We start from the raw sequence: 24,056 nt of genomic DNA, 5'->3' as shown, positions 1-24,056 counted from the left end.
AATTATCAAAACAGAGAATTACTACGTGTCCATGCGTTAAATATGAAATATTTTGTTCAATCGATATTTATTTTTAAATAATTACATATTTTTTGTATTACACTTGCCTAAAATTTAATATTAAACTTCTTCGATCAGTTGATTCAGTAATTTATTTTATAGGGTCATTAAAATGATTAATATATGTATTTATTTGTTTATTCTTCTTTTCGTCTCATTTATTTATTCTCACTCCTATTCTCCTACTGTTCTCAGGACTTTATATCAAAACACGAGTATAGCATACCCTTGTTGATTGACTTATCACCACAGTGATCAAATCTTACAAAAAAACGTATCCAATAATTGACATACTTTTGCGTGTGTCAGTTCTGTGCTCCAGGTTCCTCAGATTCAAGTTAACTATAGTTCACCAACATATTTTATAGGAAAGGGATGACGTTAGTCACGGAGCTCACAGGAGAGGTATATGTGAAAGAAAATGTTGGGTGAAAAGTGAGAATGACATTAAAGGTTAGCGCACTCGGGTTTACTTGTCTGTAATTGTAGAAGCTCGAGTAAATTAAATACATACAAACTCATACTTCCAAGAATTTGAGTAGTGTGGTTGTCAATAATGGGTAGAATTGGTGAATGTAACACGTGTGTAAAGTGATCACTTAAACCAGCCTATGACGGTCGTCAGCCCCGTAAATGCCCAGACTTCCCCATATTCTTCTTCATCTTTGATGAGATGTCAAAAAATAATAATTAAATACTGTTCATGCCAACGAAATATTATATTCCAAACTTACTCAGAATTAAGTGACGACTTGAAAATGATGTGTAATGATCACTTAAGAGGGTATTCGCTAACACAGAATTCAGTCCACCGGAGACCACCAGAGAGGTCACAGACATTTTTAAACATGTATGTATATTGGATATCTTTTTGCTTATTAGAATATATGTGAAAAAAAAATTAACCCCTTACATTTTAATTACTCTTCTTTTCAAAACTATATAATTATTTCTAGGAAAAACTCATTTTTTCAATGCAAAGACGGTGTTTTAATTTTTTTTTTGTAACCTGGATTTACAGGAATTTAAATTGCGACTTAACGAATGCCTTAAGGAAGAGAATCAAACTTCGTACGGTATTATTATTGCAAGTTTGATTCTCGTTTTCAGGTTTTCAAGGGTTAAGTCACGAAAAGATAACGAAAAACGAATTTTAAGCAAAAAATGTGTACAGCATTTTTTCAATTTCAATTCTGATTTTTTTTCACACGCGTTTTTGATTTTGGCAAGTCTCCACCAATGATAATGTTTACTTCATAATGAAGTGTCTTATACGTTTTAATGAGCGGTCAATGGTACTCCGAGGGTTTTATCGTAAATACATACAACACTCAATAACTAACTAACTAACCATCACGCTGCTTCAGAAGCTGTAGGCAGAGAGAATTGAACGCCACAGCACTCTGTCTTTGCAAACATTCTTCTCCTCTTCCACGTTCATGCAGCTCCTCATACATACCCGCCGATACATACAACACAATAAAAAAGTGTATATTTTAAACGTTTTATTACATCACAATAAATACTTAAAAATTTAATAAATATTTACAATATACCTACCGATTATTACATCATAATTATAACAAAAGGTATTATTACTATCAATTACAAACTAGTAATTATTTAAACGTTTAAATTTCCATAGATAACTGAAAAAAAAGACACAACATAATACTATTGTATATTTTGGAATGTGATTTATTATGATAAAATACATTAAGGTATGAGTCACACTTTTCATAACACAGGAAAAAAAAGTCTTTTGGGGTGGTCAAATAATTTTTTTTTAAATAAATAATTTTAAAAAAAATCTTTCATTATTTGCAGTCCATAAAATATTTTCGAATATTTATATTTGTGATTTCTTATGTATAGTTAATGATGATCTTATATAGTAAGTAATTTCGTGATGATATTTTCAGATCAAAATATAATTTTAGTATTTTTACTTAATAAAATAATAAAACCCTTATCCGCACCCGAATGATGCATAGGGCACTGTGTCATATAAATGCAGTGTTATCTTGATCGTTTTTGCACATGAAGGAAAGGTGATCAGCACTCCGCTTCAGGTACCAGTCCATGGTAATATTGAATAAATATTACAGTGAAAAAATCACTTATATTTATTTTACCCCCTTGGGAATCGAACCCGGGACCTCCAGAACGGTAGCCGAGCGTGCTGACTATTACACTACGGAGGCGGACAAAACATTTTTACTTGGCCATATAATTTAAGAGTGCTTAATTAAAAAAAAGGGATGCATTAATTTAAAATAAAAAATACAAACAAGATATTATATATATGAATGTACGTAGGGTTTACACTTATTGAATGTGTTCTTGTAAGGGTTTAGAATCGTATATTTTATTATTTAATTTGATTATTTTTGGCATGTTTTACAGTTGTTTAATTATATATAATGGAATCTATTCAACATGACAACATTTATTTTTCTTATCACTCCCTGCAATTACATATTAGGTATATTGTCTTTGTAGCGCATTATGGGAACGCACATCATTAATTTCCGGACACAGTTCTGACTCGACCCTTAAAATTGTCACTGTTTTATTTTGTTATTTTAAGAAGCCTACACCTTACACAAAACCAGTTGGTTTTAAAATAATAATAAAACCACTTCAGAAATATAATATGGTAAAAAATATTCGGGATATTGAATAGACTAGCATGTACCTGTTAAATAAAACAAATAATCATGATTGCTTAATTTCACGGTTGATCGTGATTCATGAAATGAAGGTCGCCCATCAACACGATGTGTTTTGTATAAATGTGTTAGATGTACCTACTTATATTATAAATCTTTTTATAAGTTATGCTTATTCAGTTACATAATGGGTTTTAATGATCATGAACATAATGCAAGGTTAATGGAAGGTCACAGAGATTTAACATAATTCAATAATGCTTTATAATAATATTTTATTATCTACATACTCTAGATCGTAGTTTCTCAAAGCGGTCTATATGGACCGCCAGGGGTCGATTTTTAGTTGCAGTGGATCTATGTGAACCAGAAAAGAAAATGGGGGTCTTTGTAATTGGATCCCATTTAGCCAGTTAATCAATAATATTTAGGCATCCTGTAGATGTCTAAAATCAACTAATTCAGATTTTCTCTACATAATATTTATTTTAGACATTGAAAATACTTGATATGTGAGACAGGTACCTTGGTTTGGATTGTGGTCCATTCATATGCAATTTTGCAAGTCTTTATACGCATACCAGCAGTAACGCATCACGCATAAAATAAGAGGCGTCTAGACTTGTACCTAAAACTTTGCATAGACTTGTATGATTCATCAAGGTAAACAGAACTGTATCACCTGTCAAAAACATAATTGAAGAAAATATGTTTTGGAAAATTTAATAAAATGAGCCTATATAATATATGAATTCAATTTAATCTATGAAATACAAAAACAAAAAGCCAAGAGGTCTAAGTGGTAAATAGTTTAGGAATCTACGTCCTAGATCGATGAAAACAAAAAAATAGCTGCTGATTTTGCAGAATGGAAGTGAGCAAAAGCAGTGCTTTTTGCAAATAATGCGTACTATCTAAAAATAAAAATAATAAACACATCTTGTGGTATGCGACAAAACAGGAATCAATTTCATTTTATTTTTCAATACATAGTGGATTTCACATTTAAAATGGTGTAATTATTATTAGAATGGAAAGGTACATTGGAATTGTACTTCATATAATACTGATCAAATATGTGTTTACTTTGCAAAATGAAATGCTGTAATTGGAGCAATGCTCATACTGATTTCGTAACATGCAATGCATGTTAAAAAAAATCCGTTTTGTTTTGTTCTTGAAAAAAAACAGAGTACACAAAAACTAAAATATGTCACATAAGTAAGGACAAATTTTTCGATTTGTTACACAAAATTTAAACGAAAAAATGTCTGCCCTTAATTTTATTTTTCAGTATATTCTTAAACATATAAATCAAGATGTTTATATAAATAAAATATTACGCAGAAAAAGTTCATCGTACTCAATACATTATTACACCAAGGTAATAAATTAGGATCGAACAATAATAAATTATAATTAATTTATTATTGTAAATACTTAAGTTAACAAAAAAATATATTAAATAATAATTAATAAGAGTTATTCGCAGTAGGTACCTACTTATGGAATTGTTCATAAGTAATTTATTGCAACTTATTTTTGTGTTTTTAAGTTAGTTTGTACTTAGTTCTAGAAGTGAAATGTTTGTATGTATACAAATAACTCGTATGTATATATATATATATATATATATATATATATATATATATATATATATATATATATATATATATATATATATATATATAATATATAAATATATATATATATATATATATATATATATATATATATATATATATATATATATCCATAAATATATACATATATATCGTCCAAGCTAAAAATTTCATTAGGAAAGACTAGTTCTAACTTATAAGATCGTGCCTTAACTTTTTTAAAGAATAAATAAAAAAATGTGATTTTTCTAGTTCTTATTAAATGCGAACAACATATGTATAATAAATAAACATAAAATTTCAGTCTATAATCTTACATGCTAATAATGTATAATTAGGTTTTTCTTCGTATTGTATTAATGACGAATTGATTTTGCTTCAGAGGTGGGAGGAGCAGGACAACCTGAAATAAAAACAACCAAAAAAAGTTAGATCAGATAAGTTGAATTTAATTGCAGATTTTGAATTACATAACTACATATCCTCACGTCTAATATACAAAGTCGTATCTGCAACATTAAATGTTAAAATCAAACACTGGTGTTTAGCGTCTACTAAATCATATTTTATTGTTAAAAACACAAGAAAATAAAATTGTGACAATTGTTTCGCCTTGTCATGGCATTTTTAAACTAACCTTTGATGACATTAGTTTGAAAATGCCATAACACGGCGAAATAATTGTGACATATTTTATTGATGTTTGTGTGTTTTTAACAATAATATGTAATTTAGTGGACTGTTGTTTGTTTTTTTTTTTAAATATTTAGTCTATAAATTAAAATAGTTTTCGAAAAATTAAACGCCAAATCTATAAACAAATGACTAAAAAAATATATACGAAGATAATAAGACTGTAAATGAGTAAAAAGCTAAATAAAATTAATTGTTCTTTTTTTTTTAATTTATTGGCAAAGCACCCAATTTTGGGTGATACCTGAAGTTATTGTTCTTATAAACGGTGCTTAATAATCTTGTATATAGTGACTGCATGTGAAGTTAAAAGGGGCGTATCTTTTACAATTTTTTTAGATCTACGATTATTCTCAATGCGTTTTGGCGCAAGTTCACAAAATATAAAGCGGGTTTTTGACTCAACGTTTCTACAATTTTTTTGAGTTTGTAACTGCTGAGACTTTGTTTAATAAAATCATTTGATACAGATTTTGCCAAATGCGATTTTTCGTGAATATTCTCATACTAGATAATCGATGGACATGTAATATTCTTATGCTGGTATATTTATCTTCTCCGAGATAAGTAGGGTTGTTGAGATACATAAATTATGAACTCTTATTTATGCAGAGCTTCTATATAATTAAAAGCGAAAAATGTAATGCATCAGTATTTAACTAATTGATTTGTTATATTCAGAAACGTGGATTAAACAAAAGGTTGCCAATTGTCTTGATATGTCGGTTCAAGTCACTTTTATAGACAATCGTGTCCCGACGTCCTGATGACGTCATATTCAGTCGATTTAGATAATATTTCTGAAAACCTGAAAATAGGGGAATGGATTCTTGTCCCCCGTCGATAAGAATTTTAGCCCAAAAGTACCCATAAAATTATAATTTTTTGCAAAATTTACCCTCACCTGTTATCAAGGAACATAAGAGATCTTTTAAAATTTTAATGTGAGAAATAATTTGTAAATTTCGAAGAAATTTTATTTTAATATTATATTATTTTGATTGATGAATATTTTCGTCAACTTGTTCTGACAATGTCTTATGTGGTAAAACAATTAAGGCATCCATTTTATATTTGCATATTTATTAACCATAACACTGAATATTTTCATAACAATATATATTTTTTAAACATAGATATCATATGTTTTTTTTGATAATCTGATAATTAGTAACATTTCTTGTAAAAAAAAACAAACTTCATAAATACACTGTTCAGAAGTTGGCAGTTTTAAATAAATTGTTTTATTGTGGTTCGTAATATGTACTTACGACAAACGGCGCATTTAGATTCATCACTATTATCTCCACAACCATCTCTTCCGGAGCACGCTACTGCTGTGGACCGACAGAGGCCATTATCACACCGTAACGGGCACTGCATACCCTCATCGGAACTGCGCAAAAGATAAAATAAATGTATTTTTTGTTACATAAAGAAGTTGAGTGCTATACCTACGCGATATATTCAGTTTTCTTCCTGAAATATACTTTTCAAACGGAGTAAAATACACACACACACATACACACACACACACACACACAATATATATATATATATATATATACATATATATATTTATATATATATATATATATATATATATATATATATATATATATATATATATATATATATATATATATATATATATATATATATATATATATATATATATATATAATATATATATATATATATATAAATATATAAATATATATATATAATATAAACTACGTTTAAAATTTGATTTGATGGATGTTTGATCAAGGATATATTGGTGAATGTCGCTAAGCTTTATGTATAACCTATAAAAAGTGATCACTTAAACCAGAAAATAACAGGTCAAAAGCCCTGTAAATAAACAACTGCGTTAATTCTAGCGTTCGTGTACGAATATTTGAACGCACTCAAAATACTTGTAGTGCCTAATTTTTTCCTTAGAAACAAAATTTCCATCTTGTTAATTTTTCAATGAACGCCTTTTTTATGTAATAATTATTTTTACATATATTTTAATAATACGAGTAATATCATAAATATATAGATCGTAGTTGGTTATATGTTGGTTTTCTTTTTCCACTTGGCGCTATCGACATCTAGCGGAATAAACGACACACTAACTTTGAGGCTTCGCTCTGCGAACACGACGCGACATGGTAGGAATCTACTGTAAAGTGGTTGGATACCTTGTTTGCTTTGTACAAAGGTTTGGAGGTTCGTCAGATCCATCTTCACAGGTAATGATAGAGTTGCAGAACTCGTGTTCTGGAATGCATTTGCCATTTGCACATTGGAATGTAAACTTTGGGCACCTGGAAAAAAAGGACATAAAAAATGTGATGCACGACAATTCATAAAAATATCCAACATCCTGAAATCGTCAGTGTAAAAATTAGGTTAGTAGTTTAAATATATTTTTCCTATATGTAATAATAAAGACTAGTAATTGCATTGTTACATTATTACATATACGAGTATATACTTAGGAATAAGAAAATTCAAGAGGAGTCAAAATAAACATAATACAGTTTTCCCTTTAAATTTTCTCTTAAAATAATACCTGAAGTGCACTTTTTACCTTGTAATCCCATAATCAAATATCAAATGAACTTAGGGTCAAGTGAATGGAGTGCTTTATGCACCATTGGATGAGGATAAGGTTCAGAATAAGGTCTGGTGGTTAAATCAAGCTTATAAAAGGGTTCGTATTAACACTTTAACCACCGCATGAACCAGTAAGTGTCCTCGGCTATACGAAACATATTTTCAAAGTCTTATATTTACGCTTCGTAATTTCACTACTCGATGGCAGTATGCCAGAAAAGGGGCTTTGCATTGTTTCGTGTCTGTCTGCTGTACTGGTCGGGGTTGTGGAGCTGTCGGTGTACCGGCCAGCATCGGGTCGGAATCGGATCTAGCTGACTAACTAAACTAACTAACTGCTAACCCTTTTCACTGCCTAGATCGGGGAACTTCTAGAAAATTTGGTGGTGGTTTTGATTGGCACTGACAGGGATATTTGAAGCTTTTAAATGTTACATAATTCTCAGTAAAATCGGGATACAATTTTGTTTAAAATTTTATATGAATTTTGCAACTGAGTTCATTAAACAATAGTAAAAAATTGCTTTGCAAGAGAAGATCTGTCAGGAAGCCTAGACGCTTTTGTATTAGCTCAGGGAATGCGATGTGACAGCTTTCAATGTAGGTAAGGATGTATCTAATATTTGCGAGGTAAGAAGAAAAGGGGCATACTTTCTTTTCCTCGTAACTCTAGACAGTTTTCAATATAGGTATATGTCGTAGTCATACAGGTGAAAGTGACCATGTGCATATTTTTACAAAAACGTGATTATTCACTATTTGACATCTTACTAGCTTAATACTGCCCTGAAAGAATCCCAAAGGATTTTAAACTTAGAAGTATAATATATTGACTTCTTAAAAATGACTAACTGCATTGATGTTTATTTTCTTGTCAAGCAAAAGTGACTTAAATGGTCCTCCTGAACATTTTACGTTTTGTTAGTTGGGCACTTTCTCCTGTACGACTACGATGTATCTAATATAAATAAATATATATATATATATATATATATATATATATATATATATATATATATATATATATATATATATTATATATATATATATATATATATATATATATATATATATATATATATATATATATATATATATATATATATATATATATATATATATATATATATATATATATATATATATATATATATACGGTACTATTGTACCATTTACATAAATATATATAAAAGAACACATCAATTGCGACACATCAATTTATCAAGTTGTTTTAAACTACTTCCATAGAAAAATGTTATATAACAAAATACGAAAAAATAAAAATACACACTATAAAAATAAAATATTATATTGAAAGTAAACAATAACATACATAAACTAACTTTTCAATCAAAACGTGACATTCTATGGGCTAGGAATAAATTTGTTGTTGCCAATTTACATTGATGGAGCGATATATTATAGAAATCTATATTGGTGGCATATTCGTTACTACTATTTTGGAATCTTAGTATTATTTATTATTTGCAAGTTAAGAAGATAACCCGCTTACTTTCTTTTCCTCGTAACCCTGCAGTTCCTCTCGTCCTCTCCCCCCGGGCAGTCGGGCTTGCCGTCGCAGCGCACGGCGCGCGGCAGGCAGTAGAGCGCCGCGGCGGCGGGCGCCGGGCCCGGGCGCGCCGCGAGCAGCATGGCCACCAGCGCGCCGGCCGCGCTGGCGCGCCGCGGGCAGCGGAACGAGCCGCGCGGGCAGCGCGCGCCGGCGCACTCCTCGTCCGAGCCGTCCGCGCAGTCGGCGCGCCCGTCGCACAGGAAGAACCAGCTGATGCAGGCGCCGGAGGAGCGACACTGGACATACAATATTTTATTTGGAAAATTTACAGAACAGCTACTTAAATGCATTCAACCTTTCACTGCATAGTGTACCAAATTTGTTACATACCCAAAAGTTAGTGCTAAAATGTTCTTTAAAAATATAAGCAACCATTCTTTGTTGTTACTGATTAGATACATTCATAACTCACGTATATAGTTCATAATTTAGCCAAAAGACGCGCTATGAACGCCAAAATAATAACTTCACTTGTCTCTCGAAGACGAACTGTCAATGGAGTCATGCAGTCATGCAAAAAAAGTCATGCAGTGAAGGGTTAAGGTGGGGACTGACCGGAGCATTTCGTCTTAACGTCGCTTCGTAACGTCGCTCGCGGCGAGCGCTCCGACTATGGATGGAGCGCTCGGCTCGCTGTACTGACTATACGAATGCTCGCATCGTAACGTGTTACGTTATGACGAAATAGCTCTTTTTTTAATTACCTAACGTCCAAATGACTCTGAAATCTAGCTACGGCTTATGCAACACCGTTCGTCATGTCCTTTCTCAGGCTTCAACTTTATAAGTTTCATAGCCTATGCCTACTCGTGAGTGGATTTACTCTTTATGTTTAAAGTTACTATTATTTCATGTAATTCATGAGTGAAAATTCTAGGCAAAAACACTCGCTCGAAATGGCTCCGGTCGGTCCCCACCATTACATTAACGAGTAACACAAAACAGGTGTTTGTACCATTCCAATTTACAAACACCATTTCGAGGGTGTCCAAATACTTGTCCACAAATCTGGATTATCTCCAATTATAGGAGTTATTTTTGATGAAGAAGAACATGAAAGTCTGGACATTTACGAGGATTACGACCTTCATAGGCTTGTTTAAGTGATTAAAAATTTCATATAACTCCTAAGTGGAGATACCCGGATTTGTGAACAAATATTTGGACTTACTCAAAATGTTAAGAAAAAAAATATTGTCAGCATTTCTGATCCATCCAAATAATATAAATATTTCCTCTAGTCGCCGGAGGTTTACTTTGTTAAGTGCCTACCTGGAAGGTGCCGGGTTGGCAGCCTTGGTGGTCAGCCGAGCAGGCCGTGGTAGAGTTGTCCCTGTACAGGCAGTCACAGCGGCCCTGGATGCAGCGCGAGTAGGGGTCCACTCGGGAGCACTGCTGGTTCGCGAAACAACTCAAGCCGAGAGACACGCCGCCTCCCTCCAAGCGCACTCGCTGACCTCCTGAAAAAATGTACACCAATTCAGGATATGTCAATAATCTTCTACTATAAGGAAAACTGAAAGTCTGCCATCCTATTCGATGTATTAAGTTAGGTACCAATAATTACCAATAATTAGCTTTTTGAGTGAATTTTTCATAGTATTAATATGTAAGTATATACCTACCTATTGTGCTTTTGTTTGCACAAATATTTGTGTTTATTTTCAAAACAAATACAAGGTAGGGTTCACATTGTTGTATGCTACTTCTTCAAACCCTTATCCACACCCAATGGTGCATAGGGCACTGCATCACATAAACGCAGTTATATCTTGATCATGAACACATGAGGGCAAGCCTTCCGCTTCAGGTACCAGTCCAGAATAATATTGAATAAATATTAGAGTGAAAAATTATTCATATTTATTTGACGTTCCTCTAGGAATCGAACTAGGGGCCTCCAGTACGGTAGCCGAGCGTGCTGACCATTACACTGCCTCCTATATTATTTATCATGTAAGCAGATAAAAATATCGTTTACTAAATATAAAATTTACACGTGTGATAATATCTGTACCTACACGTGAGAAAAATAATCGTAAATACTTAACATATTCAGAGGAAACAAATAAGAATTTTTTAAAGAATATTTATCTGATAGGTTTTAGGAGTAACCATAAATAAATACTCTATTTGCATATTTTGAATTATTTACCACTCACCTACAGATAATAGGTCATATTATACTCACACATATTTTCATAAGAGTGTGTTCCTAAGGGTGTAGGTGTATTTATGTATTGTATATACTACTGTGTTCAATTGTTAAGGTATCAAATGACAGGGTTGTACACGCATACAAAAAGTACTTCAATAACCTTCCTACAGATAGGTTTAGTAAAAATTTAAGACATTAAAATGTTAAAAAAATTAATTAATGAATTATGTACATGTTAATCAAAGAAAGAAAGAAAAAACACAAAAATACATATTTATAAAAAAATTATAAAACCAACAAACATAAACAATAAATAAAAAGTTTAAGTCCCAAGCTCAAAAGCTTAGTCTCTTTATTGGAGAGAACTGCGTTATTAATTTTAAGATTGTAAAAGTTGAAATGTCTAGAAAATGAATAAACTTTATTAAAAATAACTTTTGTAATCATAGTAAATAATAAAAAATGTAGCTGTGTTTTTTTAACCATAATCATTTTTGTAGTGAGTGAAATTTTGTAATTTTTTTGTCGTTGACACTTACCTTGCTTTTTTCGAAGAGGTTTCTTTTTCCGGTATCTTGTCGAAGATTTGACACCAGGTACCGGTTTGCGAGGGCCAATCAAAGGATTTCTCGTGGTCGTTCTCAAAGTTGGTTCGGGAGTAGACTGTGCCGGAGGTCCTACGACGTACGCGAGGTGTTCGTTGGAATCTTGAACGTCAAAATTGATATCGTCCGAAATCAATTTGAGCATATCATCGTGCTTCCCCGGGTGCGTGAGAATGATGTTGGGCTGTGGTGTTTCGGTCGATGTTGCAATGGGAGGCACGAGAAGAAATGATTGGTGAGAGTTATCTCGATCGATTTGGTTAGTCGGTTTTTCAACCGCGGTTTTGGCGCTCTCGATCAGAGGGTACTGGTTGACGGCTGTCGCGAAGGCAGCCGCATTTGGCGTGGTGTCTTTTTTCTCAAGTTCTGGGGGTTTCGTGGTGGCATCCCTGGGTGGATTGACAAGTCTGTCTGTCTCAGGAGCCGGGCTGCTCGGCGGGGCGAGCAGCACCGGTAATTGCGCGGACGGAGCGTACTGGTCGGGAGAGGTTCCCACGCACTTGTCACCAATTTGACGCAGAGACGCGCCGCACACACAGCGACCGAACAGGTTCGGGATGAGGAACTCGCAGCGGCTCTCGGGGTCCCACAGTCTGCAGTGCGGGTTGCTGTAGCACACATCTCCCGGCTTAGCGGCTGAAATAGAATAAACACATTGTTTTATAGTCATTGATTGGATTTACAATATCAAACAAACAATAAAAAAATATCTTAATGAGAAAGGGCGTTTACTTCGAAACTAGATTTTTTTTTATTGATTATAAAATTTTTAACTATCACGTCGCTTCCTCGTAAGTTTAGGCAGAGAGAATAGAACGCCACACCACTCTGTCGTTGCAAACATTCTTCACCTCTACCACATTCATGTATCTTCTCATAAATACCCGCCGATTATTACGACTCTTGACCTTGATTGTGATGACAATAAACAAATACAATGTAGCATTAATCAGTCATATGATTTATTATTTTTATTTTTGATATTCTAAATTAACCGTAGTAAATTATAACGTAAAGTCAATTAATGACATTTAATTTTTGATGGAATTTACATAAATAAGAAACTCAGTCAAAAGTAAATAAAGCAAAAAATTAAACACTTTTGTCATACCACTTATTGAATTTTATTTTATTACACACGACTAGTTTCGAAACAAAAATAAACAAAACTTGATAAGTGGTATTAAACAAGTATTTAATTCTTTAACCTGCTATCCCATAAAGTTAAAGCCGAATCAATAAATATGTAATGTAACTTTAAAGTATCTTATCAGTTTTTAGTTATTCCCATAATTTATAATAATGCTTATTTTTAAATAATATTTATTCAAATGATTTAAAAATGAGCATTATGAACACATATGATTTAAAAGTAACAATAACAATGTCGATCAACAAAAAATGATTTTTTTTATAAAAAAGGAGAGTGAAACATGATTTTATTTATAAATTGTATTAAAATATTACAATTTCGAAAGATGACTTTTAAAAATGTTCATTTCACTGAAAATCAAATCATCGTCGTGCATACTTTTTATACTTGTATAATGTACAATGTGGCATTCGATGGAGGCGTCTGTGTTGTTAAAACAGAAAATAAAATGACCGTCTGATTGAAACAAAGATGGTTTGCGTTGATTTGTTAACCGGAGGGCCCGTCACCGGAACGCAACAATATCAGCAATCTTCGATTCTCATCTTTGACCCAGGAACCCAGGGGCCAAGCGAAGTTCACGTTGCTACGAGTACGTTACGTGAAAGGAAACAAGAAACAAGAAACTAATCATTCCATACTCTGCGCCTCACGACTTCCCGATGCCTGGGTACCGGGCAGAGCCGGGACAAGGCAGGATTTACTCCCCCCCCCCCTTGAGAAAAAAAACGCCCATTAAAAAAATGTCTGCATAGATTTATTGATAGAAATTTATAAAAGTATTTTCGTTGTTGTTAAGGCGTTGTTATTGTTCGACTCCATAGTGTAGTGGTTAGCACATTTGACTATTATTCTGGAGGTCTAGGTTTAATCCCCAGAGGGATCAAAATAAAAGTGTTTTTTACACTTTTATTTATTTAATATGATATAACCCTGGACAGGTACCTGAAACACACAACTTCATTTTATAAATCATGGGTAGAATGGTGATTATTACACTTGTGTAAAGTGATCACTTAACCAGCCTATGACAGGTCGTAATCCCTGTAAATATCCAGCTTCTATTATCTTCTTCATGTATGTTGAGATGTCAATTTTTTAGTGGTTCTTAGTTCATTTATGTCATTTTTATAATAACCGGTCAATTTAGGCGTCTTTGATACTTGAGAGTTGGTTGTCCACCCTTGTCCCGGCTCTGGGGCTCGGTAGGTACCTGTCTATCGCACTATCTAAGAAGTAAGGTACCTATCTACCTACAGATGATATTAATTTTTCTCAGTGGTTTTTACTTCATTTATGTCAATTTTGTAATAACCGATCAAATTAGGCGTCTTTGATACTTGAGAGTTGGTTGGTCTACCCTTGTCCCGGCTCTGGCACTCGGTAGGTACCTATCTATCACACTATCTAAGAAGTAAGGTACCTATCTACCTATAGATGAATTAAATTTAATATGTAAATTTTTCTCATTGGTTTTTAGTTCATTTATGTCAATTTTGTGATAACCGGTCAATTTAGGCGTCTTTGATACTTGAGAGTTGGTTGGTCCACCCTTGTCCCGGCTCTAGCACTCGGTAGGTACCTATCTATCACACTATCTAAGAAGTAAGGTACCTATCTACCTAGAGATGATGTAAGTTTTTCTCATTGTTTTTTAGTTCATTTATGTCAATTTTGCAATAACCGGTCAATTTAGGCGCCTTTGATACTTGAGAGTTGGTTGGTCTACCCTTGTCCCGGCTCTGGCACTCGGTAGGTACCTATCTATCACACTATCTAAGAAGTAAGGCACCTACCTACACATGATGCATCGCGTGCGCTTTCCCGCTCATCCCGTTATACGTTATACGCTACCGCGCTCCAGCGACGGTCGGCGCGACCATATTACAACACGGTTCCTTCCACCCATCGCGCACTTAAGATTCCACCTCGAAAATTGCATGGTGAACGTTCATACTGGTTGCTCGTACTAGCTGATAAGTACTCGATGCTGGATCGATCAGACGAAGCCAGATAAGAAGCATTTTCATCTAATAGCGCAGATGATTACAGCTTTTCGTTTGGAATATCACGTCTGTGTAGAAACGCACTGGGAACATGATACACGGTTGAAGTATCGATGTCTGTGCTTTGTTTTAATTTATAATGAGCTGAATGTATTAATTTTCAAATCAAATACAGATTTTTTGAGTCTACTTATTTTTTGAGCCGACTAGTAGACTCAAAAAATCTGTGATTGATTTAAAAATTAATACATACATAAATTAAAATGGAGTTCTACAAATTGAACGCCGTATCAACAAATAATATAATGAACTTTATATGAATCAGAAGTTCCTTATCACCAGTCCAAATACACAACATTTCCTTTATTAATAAAATAAAAATGTGTCCAAAAACTTGTTCACAAATCTGGATTATCACCAATAAGGAGTTCTTTTGGACATTTCGACATAGATGAAGAAGAGTATGGAAGTCTGGACAGACAGTCATAAACAGAGCTTGTCAATCATGGGTAGAATTGGTGAATGTTACACTTGTATAAAGTAATCACTTAAACCAGACTATGACGGTCGTAAGCCTTAAAAATGCCCAGACTTCTATACTCTTCTGCATCTATGTTGAGATGGCAAGAATAATGGTTTTAGTTTATTTTAAACATTTAAATCAAACACTAATTTTTAGGGTCAACAAAGTTGTATTTATTTATTTTTAAAAAGACGTTTCGTTGAAACGTCGTTGAAAGTGTTTCGTCTTGTCAGGGCATTATCAAACAGTTTGGATATTAGTTTGATAATCCCCTAACAAGGTGAAACAATTTTCACGAATTTTATTTTTTAAATATAAAACACAGTCGACCATAAAATTCAGTGTTTGATTTTAATATTCAAAATAAATTATGCAGTTTTACAAGTTGAACTCCAAATCAATCGACAAATGATTCAAATTGATAAGAAAATATTACAACCTCGTAATTTTCGATAAAAGGTCGTAATTTAATAATTTAAATATATATATATATATATATATATATATATATATATATATATATATATATATATATATATATATATATATATATATATATATATATATATATATATATATATATATATATATATATATATATATATATATATATATATATATATATATATATATATATATATATATATATATATATATATAAACATATATATATATATATATATATATATATATATATATATATATATATATATATAATGTTAGTTTTGTATTTTTTTATTATGGAACATTGACATATGTACCTACAGTCCAAAACAAAGATACACAGTTTTAATGATTAAAAAAAAACTCATGTTATTTTTGCGTAAATGATCTAGCCCTGCAGACACGTAGTAATTTCCTTCTAATACCTTGCCAAGCATTTACTAGATCACGTTCCTGCAAAGGAATTCCATCGGCTCCCGAAGATGGTGGATAAAAATGCAAAAGGTACGAGAACAGATCGCGCACATGAAACATTATTATGTTGATTAGCACCTTGCTGTAAACTGGTGATCAGTTGGGTGAATAAATTACTCCCTGGAAAAGCATTGTGGACCCACTATGGACTGGAATTCATTCATTGAGAAAATGATTGGACGTAGGACTCGAAGCGTTCGTGCAAGATGTACATACTCATATTATTAAGTGGGTTTCTTTGGAACATATTAGAAGTATATCCATTGGTGATTGGATTTTTTCCTACCATCATCGTTTACCTTAAAATCAATTAAATTCTCATACGTTTGATATCAAAGTTAAAAATAATCGTTCTGTTACTTATGTAATCGCATATCTATCAAAATTTTAAAGAAAAATTATGTTGTTTATTTCTATATGTCGATGTCGGTTAGCTATCTGTCAAATAATGAATAAATAATTTTTTATTTTTTATTTTTTATTAAATTACTACAAAGTAGTAGTATGTAATAATGTCACAGTTTAAAGGTAAAATATATTTTGCCTCCAAAAATACGGGTTAATGATGTAAGGACCATAGCAGTAATGGGATGGTAGTAAAATCACAGAATATAAGGAGATAGAATACGTTAAAAATGACGTACATATGTTTTAAAAAAAAACAAATACGTGCTGATGACGAAGAAAAAAGAGAAATACAGTTGTAAAAAAAATACTAGAGTTAAATATTTTTTCTACGATATAAAAGATGGTATCTGTTTTTAATATCGTCGGAGATGTATGAGAATAATCTTTTTACTTTACTTTAAAATGAGCGTTGTAAAAGTATAGGTATTAAATCGGAAATAATGCATCGAATCAATTCAGAATGAATGAAACGCGACAAGTGTTGGGAGGTCTGTACGTGGTTCGAGAACGTGAGCGCCGTGATAAATCGTAAAATGTGGTAACTCTTCTATTTGATGGGAATCTTGGAGAACGATTAAGAGAATTTTATTGTTTGCTCAGAAATACACAGGCATTTTTAGCACATATTATTATTTGTATAATATAGTGTTTTTATTATTTATTTTTATAAATATTTTAGATATTGCTTTGGATTTATGCAAACGTAGCTTTACGTACAGATTTTAAAAACATCTTTTAATATATTTTAATAACATTATGTTAATGGAATACGATGAAATGCATAAATATTTAAGAGTATTTTATTATTTCAGACAAAAAACACTTACGTGAAACTATTGGATAATGAACTTGTGAGAAAGTTATGTCAGTTTAGACATTCTGCACCAAATGATTGCGAAAAAAACATTACTCATTCTTTGAGTGTTTTGATTAGAATATAAGAGAATGAAAAGACAAAAGTTCACTTTTATTCTATATAACAGATGCATTCGACGTTTTACGCGATAATGAAGTTATAATTGCAAATTTCTTTTTTCTTTAGTAAGTACATCACACGCATTGTATGTGATGTGCTTAATGATAAAAAAGAAACTCCCAAAGAGATCAGATCGAAGATAATATCGTATCACGAATATGTAATAGGTAATATTAATTACGTAGTGATAATGGAATTTCATGTAAATTAATTAAGTTTTATTTTTTATAAAGATAAGAAAGTGTTATTATGCGCATGTGTTAAAGAGGTGAAAAATCAACCATTATTTCAGTGATGAAAAATTACTTGATCTTGAATGATATACGTATAAATTTTACTAAATTAAAACTACGACTGGGAAATATTAGGAGAGGGATCGCATTTCGACTGCATTCAGCCTGCTTTGATCCTTCTTTTGCCAACTCCATGCTTCGTTTTTATACATAATATTGTACAGTAACAGGAAATGAAGATTATAATATTACAGTTCCTTAGTTTGTCCTCTGGTTTTTTACCCATTTTTAACCCTGATATACATTTGAAGTACTTACGTCCAAGACACGTATGTTTCCTGAACTGTAGATACCCCTCTCGACACCGACAAGCGCCATCCAGGCAGCCGCTGTGACCAACCCTCATAGAGCACTGTTCTTCCACGAGACAGTCGTGGCCCAGAAGGGTTGCTGTAACAAAAGCAAATCATAAATATTCAATTCTATATGGGAAAGGGACAAGTCTCATTTACATAATTTTGTAATAATTCTTGCAACCTTCAGTGTTTTAGACTGCTTTCAAAATATATCATTTCACACAAAGTATTTAACAATACAGCATCCATTATTTATTTGGGAAAATAACAATATATTTAAAATTAAAATACAGGGTAAACGGATGGTTAAATATGTATTTCTATTTAAGAAAGTAATATGATTTTGCTTATAACTCCATCCACATTCAATGATGCATAGAGCACTGCATCAAATTGACGCAAAGTTAAATTAATCGTCAATTATACGAAGGCAAGGTGATCAATCTTACGCTACAAGTTAGTCCAGAGTAATAATAAGTAAATATTAGATTGAAAACACTTACACGTATATAGTAAAATAATGACTTTATATTTCTTTTCAGTGTATATTTTATTTGACCAGTGACCGGGTTTCGTCGTTACCGACACTCAAAAAAAATCAGACTGGTTAGGCTGGACAAATTCTATGACTGAGGATGTTATATTTTTATATTTTTATATTTTCTGACGAATTGAATTAAAAATTGAACAAATTTAAGTAATGTGTTAAAATAATAACCACATATCAGTTATGGAAAGAGTTTCAAGTATGACCATATATGTATAATTTGATTAGAGATCAAATTTAAATACAAAAATCTATTTCTAACAAAACTGTAAAAATCAAACAAATCTTCATATTTTTTTGACTCTCTTTGGAATTCGAACCCGGGATCTCTAGCATGGTAGCCAAATGCAGAAACCTCGACACTATGGAGGAGTTCTGAATATTATGATAGTAGCATATAATAAATTTTTCGTGATATTTCGTTAGCAGTGTTTTATGTAAACCATAAAATTGGTAAGTTGTAGGTCGCTGTCCGATTTTGTAGGCGGAAATGAGGTTTGCGCACTGAATTGACCTAAATGACCCGCAAAAGAATAATGATGTATCACTAATAATGATTTCGAAATAATAGCTTAAATTATTTTTCAAAATCTTACTTTTTTGTTTTTTTTTTTTATAAAACGGTATACCACAATTCCAAAAATGATCTTGTTTCTTACTTGCTTCCTAAATAAGGAGGCTTAGCGGGTTATTCCTTTTAAAAAAACTAACTGTCAGCATTCATGCGTTTTTTTGTAGTGGCAATTAAATTATGAAAAAAGTAAAGGCGATGGATGAAATTAATAACTCCGTACGAATGAACGCCATATTGCAAATGGAAGAACACCTCTCGTACACTAAAAAATATTTTTGTAGTATGTACAATGATTCAGTGGATAAAATAAGTATATATATATATATATATATATATATATATATATATATATATATATATATATATATATATATATATATATATATATATATATATATAAATGTGGTGTCTAATCGTGATCCGATCTCAATCGGGTGTGGTGACGTTATTTGAGTCATAAAATGCTCTTATAATATCTCAAATCACACTTCATAGAAAATAGCAATGCATTTCTCGTCAATGGTTGCTTTAGATTCCAAAGTTTATAAGATCAAAAAGCGGATAAAAATGCATACCACAATGGTAGTTATTTAGAATATCATAAAACATGTTTAAATATGTATTCACTAAGATGTGTTCACGAAAAATAAACGGTAGTTTATTGTCAACTAAACGGTATTGTACAATAATGAAAGATCCATATTTCATTATATTTCGATTCTATTGTATCTGTTGTTAAAATCCATTCCTTTGTATATTTATTTGAAATACAAAGGAATGGATTTTTAATAAAAAGAACTCTGAACAATCTAGATCACATTGTCTTATGACAATTTTGTTTTTACGCTTGCCTATAATTTTCAAGTGTTACGTAATTCGTAGTATTCCTAGATTTGTATCGATATCTCAACAAAGATATTGAAATTCTGTTGAGATGGTAATATGCAAGTCTGGGTATTTACAGGGTTTTCGATCTGTCACTAACCGGATTAAATGATGATTTTGTACAATGTGCAATATTCGTTATCGTACCCATGAATTACAACCACATTATGAACTCAAATATCGAAAGGTTAAGTAGTATGTAAAATTTCGGAAAAGGATGTCAAATTTATGGAGCGAATGTAGTTGGAAAAAGAAGCAGAGGACGACCGAGGAAAACTTGGCACAATCAGGTATGTCAAATACTTGAAAGCGGCCGGGTCAGGAGTCGTAATAATCGTAGGGTATGTATGAGGAGATGCATGAATGTAGAAGAGGCAAAGAATGTTTGCAAAGACAGAGTGGTGTGGCGTTCGATTCTCTCTGCCTACCCCTGCGGGGAAGCGGCGTGATGGTTAGTTAGTTAGTTATGTCAAATGTGTAAATGATGATATATATATATATATTTATATATAGATATATATATATACATATATATATTTATATATATATATATATATATATATATATATATATATATATATATATATATATATATATATATATATATATATATATATATATATATGTATATATATATATATATATATATATATATATATATTATATATATATATATATATATATAGATATACATATATACATATATATATATATATATATATATATATATATATATATATATATATATATATATATATATATATATATATATATATATATATATATATATATATATATATATATATATATATATATATATATATATATATATATATATATATATATAAATATATATATATATTTATATATATATATATATATATATATTTATATATAAATATATATATATACATAAATATATATATATATATATATATATATATATATATATATATATATATATATTTACATGTATATATTGTATATTATAATGCGCAGGAGGTGAATAAACTTTAGCAATTTATTCGTAAATTCAAGACGAGTATTAAGTTCCTCTAGTATGAATAATAGTGATATCATACAAGTACTTGACATATATTTATTTTATTGCATGATGGTATTCCTTGTTAGTAATGAATGTAGGTGTTTACTGTTATTATACATACATATTTTATAAGCTGTTGGATGGACCAAATATAATTTTACTGTTGTTCAAACATACGTATTTTTTAAACGAGCGCCGAATTTGTTCAAAGCCCAAGTAAGATTTTCACCTTGAATCGCAATGCAAATGAATTTTATTAATCGATTTATTTTATATGATTTATATTACAACAATTAGTTGTAAGAAATATATTTTCTTTAATGTTTTCCGCAGATACTTTGTAGCACATTTTATAAACTTTATAAAATTAATTAACTTTGTTTTAGCCAAAAAAGTGGTGAAAACAAAGTCAATTAATTTTATAAAGCTAGAAATATAGAGTCGAAAAATATAAGTTTATCAGTACCTATGTGACAAGAATAAAAATGTAAATGTTCGATTATTTTTTTTTTTATCTCATTGATTGATTGATAAATTGATTCACCGATTACTTTGAAATTTTGAAACAAAGTTGCATTTGAATGCGCACGTGATTTTATCTACAATATCTATGCAAATAAAAATTAAAGAGATGACAATGGCAATGCTACCTGTTGAACGTTACAGCAACACAAGTTGTACTAAACATTGCTTATGGTTGATAACAAACGTACTTCTTAGCAGCTGCTGTCACTTTGCATTTTTAACGTTTTTATTGTACTGTTGTTTCTAAGCATTTTAATATGTGTATTGTTTCACAAGCTTTGTGAAATTTATATATATATATATATATATATATATATATATATATATATATATATATATATATATATATATATATATATATATATTTATATATATTAAAAATACGTGCTATCTTTTATAAATACTAATAAAAAACGCGAAAGATGCTTGCTACAAAATTACGCACTTTGTGACTTTGAAACAAGTAGTTATTTTTTTTAAGAGATATATATTTTTTATTAATGCTTTACTTAGTAAATACTATTATTTCCTGAAATCTACTATGACACGTGTTTCGATGCATCATTTTCAAACATCGTTTTTAAAAATTATGCGGAATGCTTCGAAACACGTGTCATAGTAGATTTTAAGAAATATTTATATTTACTAAGTAAAACATTAATGAAAAATGGATAGATTTTACCACAAAGTGACTTCCGAATCAATGGTTGAAAAAATAATTTAGATTACAATCACCTAGATGATGCCGATAATTTCAAAAGAAAGAAGTCAATTTCATATGCAAATGAAATAGAACTCTTACATTTCTACCCAATGTACAGTATCTACTCAATGAATTAGGGCCACCCATTATTTTTTTGAATACTCTGAAATCTTTTGGATTATTATATTTATTTTACATAAATACTTTAAGTTTTCTATTGACATCTAATATCATGTATATTACCTTCAATAATATGTAAAATATACCTGGATTATTTAAGCCTTTAAAAAATTTAAACCCTTTTTCTGAGAAAGGTCCCTAATTAGCACAGGTAGACAGATAGTTGAAAGTTCAAAAAATAGTCCTATCTCATTTATTAGTGAAGTTTCTTGAGTTCTGGTTGTTGTTTTGTTCAGAGAGGTTATATGGTTATCGTGTCTTGTGAAAAAAACTTAATTTTTAATTTTAGTTCATAAAGTATAACTTTTTTTTGTAAACACAAGTGTTTTTTTAAAAAAAGACAAAATGGGAAAAAGTAAAGACATTTCTGAGGAAAAAAAGTCTAGTGTTATAGTGCTATTGAAATTAGAAATACTATCCAATAGAGAAATTTCAAAAAAAGAAAACGTTTCTCGTCAAACAGTGGACAGAATTTCAAAATCAATAAAAAATCAGTCACCCGTCACCAGCAATCGGTGAAAGAACTGTCGTAGGATTAGAAAAACAACACCGAGGACTGATCGAAAAATCGTTCAAAGTGCCTTAGAAAACCGTAGTGCATCAGCAAAAACATTAAAAATAAAATTGGAAGAAGAGGGTATAAATATATCGGTATCAACACTGAGGCGACGTCTTTACGAAGTAAATCTGAAATGCAGGCGCCCTGTAAAAGTACCAAAATTGACACCACGAATGAAAGCGGATCGATTAAAATGGGCCAGGCTACATCGAAATTACTCGGTAGATGATTGGAAAAAGGTATTTATTTAAATTGAATTTTCAACATATCATTTTAGTAAATAAACTTATATATTTGAATTAAACTTAAATTTTCATTATTTTTCAGGTCATCTTTAGTGATGAGTGCCGGTTAGAAGCCGTAACAGAGAGCCGTTGATTCGTCAGGAGAACACCAATGGAACGTTACAATGAGGCCTGTGTGGTAAAAGTTATCAAACACCCCCCTGCAACAATGATATGGTCATGTATTATTA

At 31.1% G+C, this 24,056-nt stretch overlaps 1 protein-coding gene across 1 annotated transcript in view; it reads right to left on the bottom strand.

The window, feature by feature from the left end:
- Positions 1-4,592: 4,592 nt before the first annotated feature.
- LOC148299752 (uncharacterized) overlaps positions 4,593-24,056 on the bottom strand; it is a 40,100-nt gene continuing 20,636 nt past the window's right edge. The window contains exons 3-9 of the mRNA XM_088275739.1: positions 18,526-18,657; positions 11,925-12,626; positions 10,500-10,687; positions 9,168-9,463; positions 7,237-7,362; positions 6,319-6,443; positions 4,593-4,757 (exon numbers count right to left, since the gene is read on the bottom strand). Coding sequence (XP_088131865.1) covers positions 4,711-4,757; positions 6,319-6,443; positions 7,237-7,362; positions 9,168-9,463; positions 10,500-10,687; positions 11,925-12,626; positions 18,526-18,657 — 1,616 coding nt within the window. The 3' untranslated portion in view covers positions 4,593-4,710. The remainder of the gene's footprint in view (positions 4,758-6,318; positions 6,444-7,236; positions 7,363-9,167; positions 9,464-10,499; positions 10,688-11,924; positions 12,627-18,525; positions 18,658-24,056) is intronic.

This window comes from Brachycentrus maculatus, unplaced genomic scaffold (assembly GCF_059751285.1).
Source record: "Brachycentrus maculatus isolate JH-2025_06_01 unplaced genomic scaffold, ASM5975128v1 h1tg000968l, whole genome shotgun sequence".
Lineage (NCBI taxonomy): Eukaryota > Metazoa > Arthropoda > Insecta > Trichoptera > Brachycentridae > Brachycentrus > Brachycentrus maculatus.
Note: the sequence above shows the minus strand (reverse complement) of the source record. Positions and strands in the feature narration are given on the sequence as shown.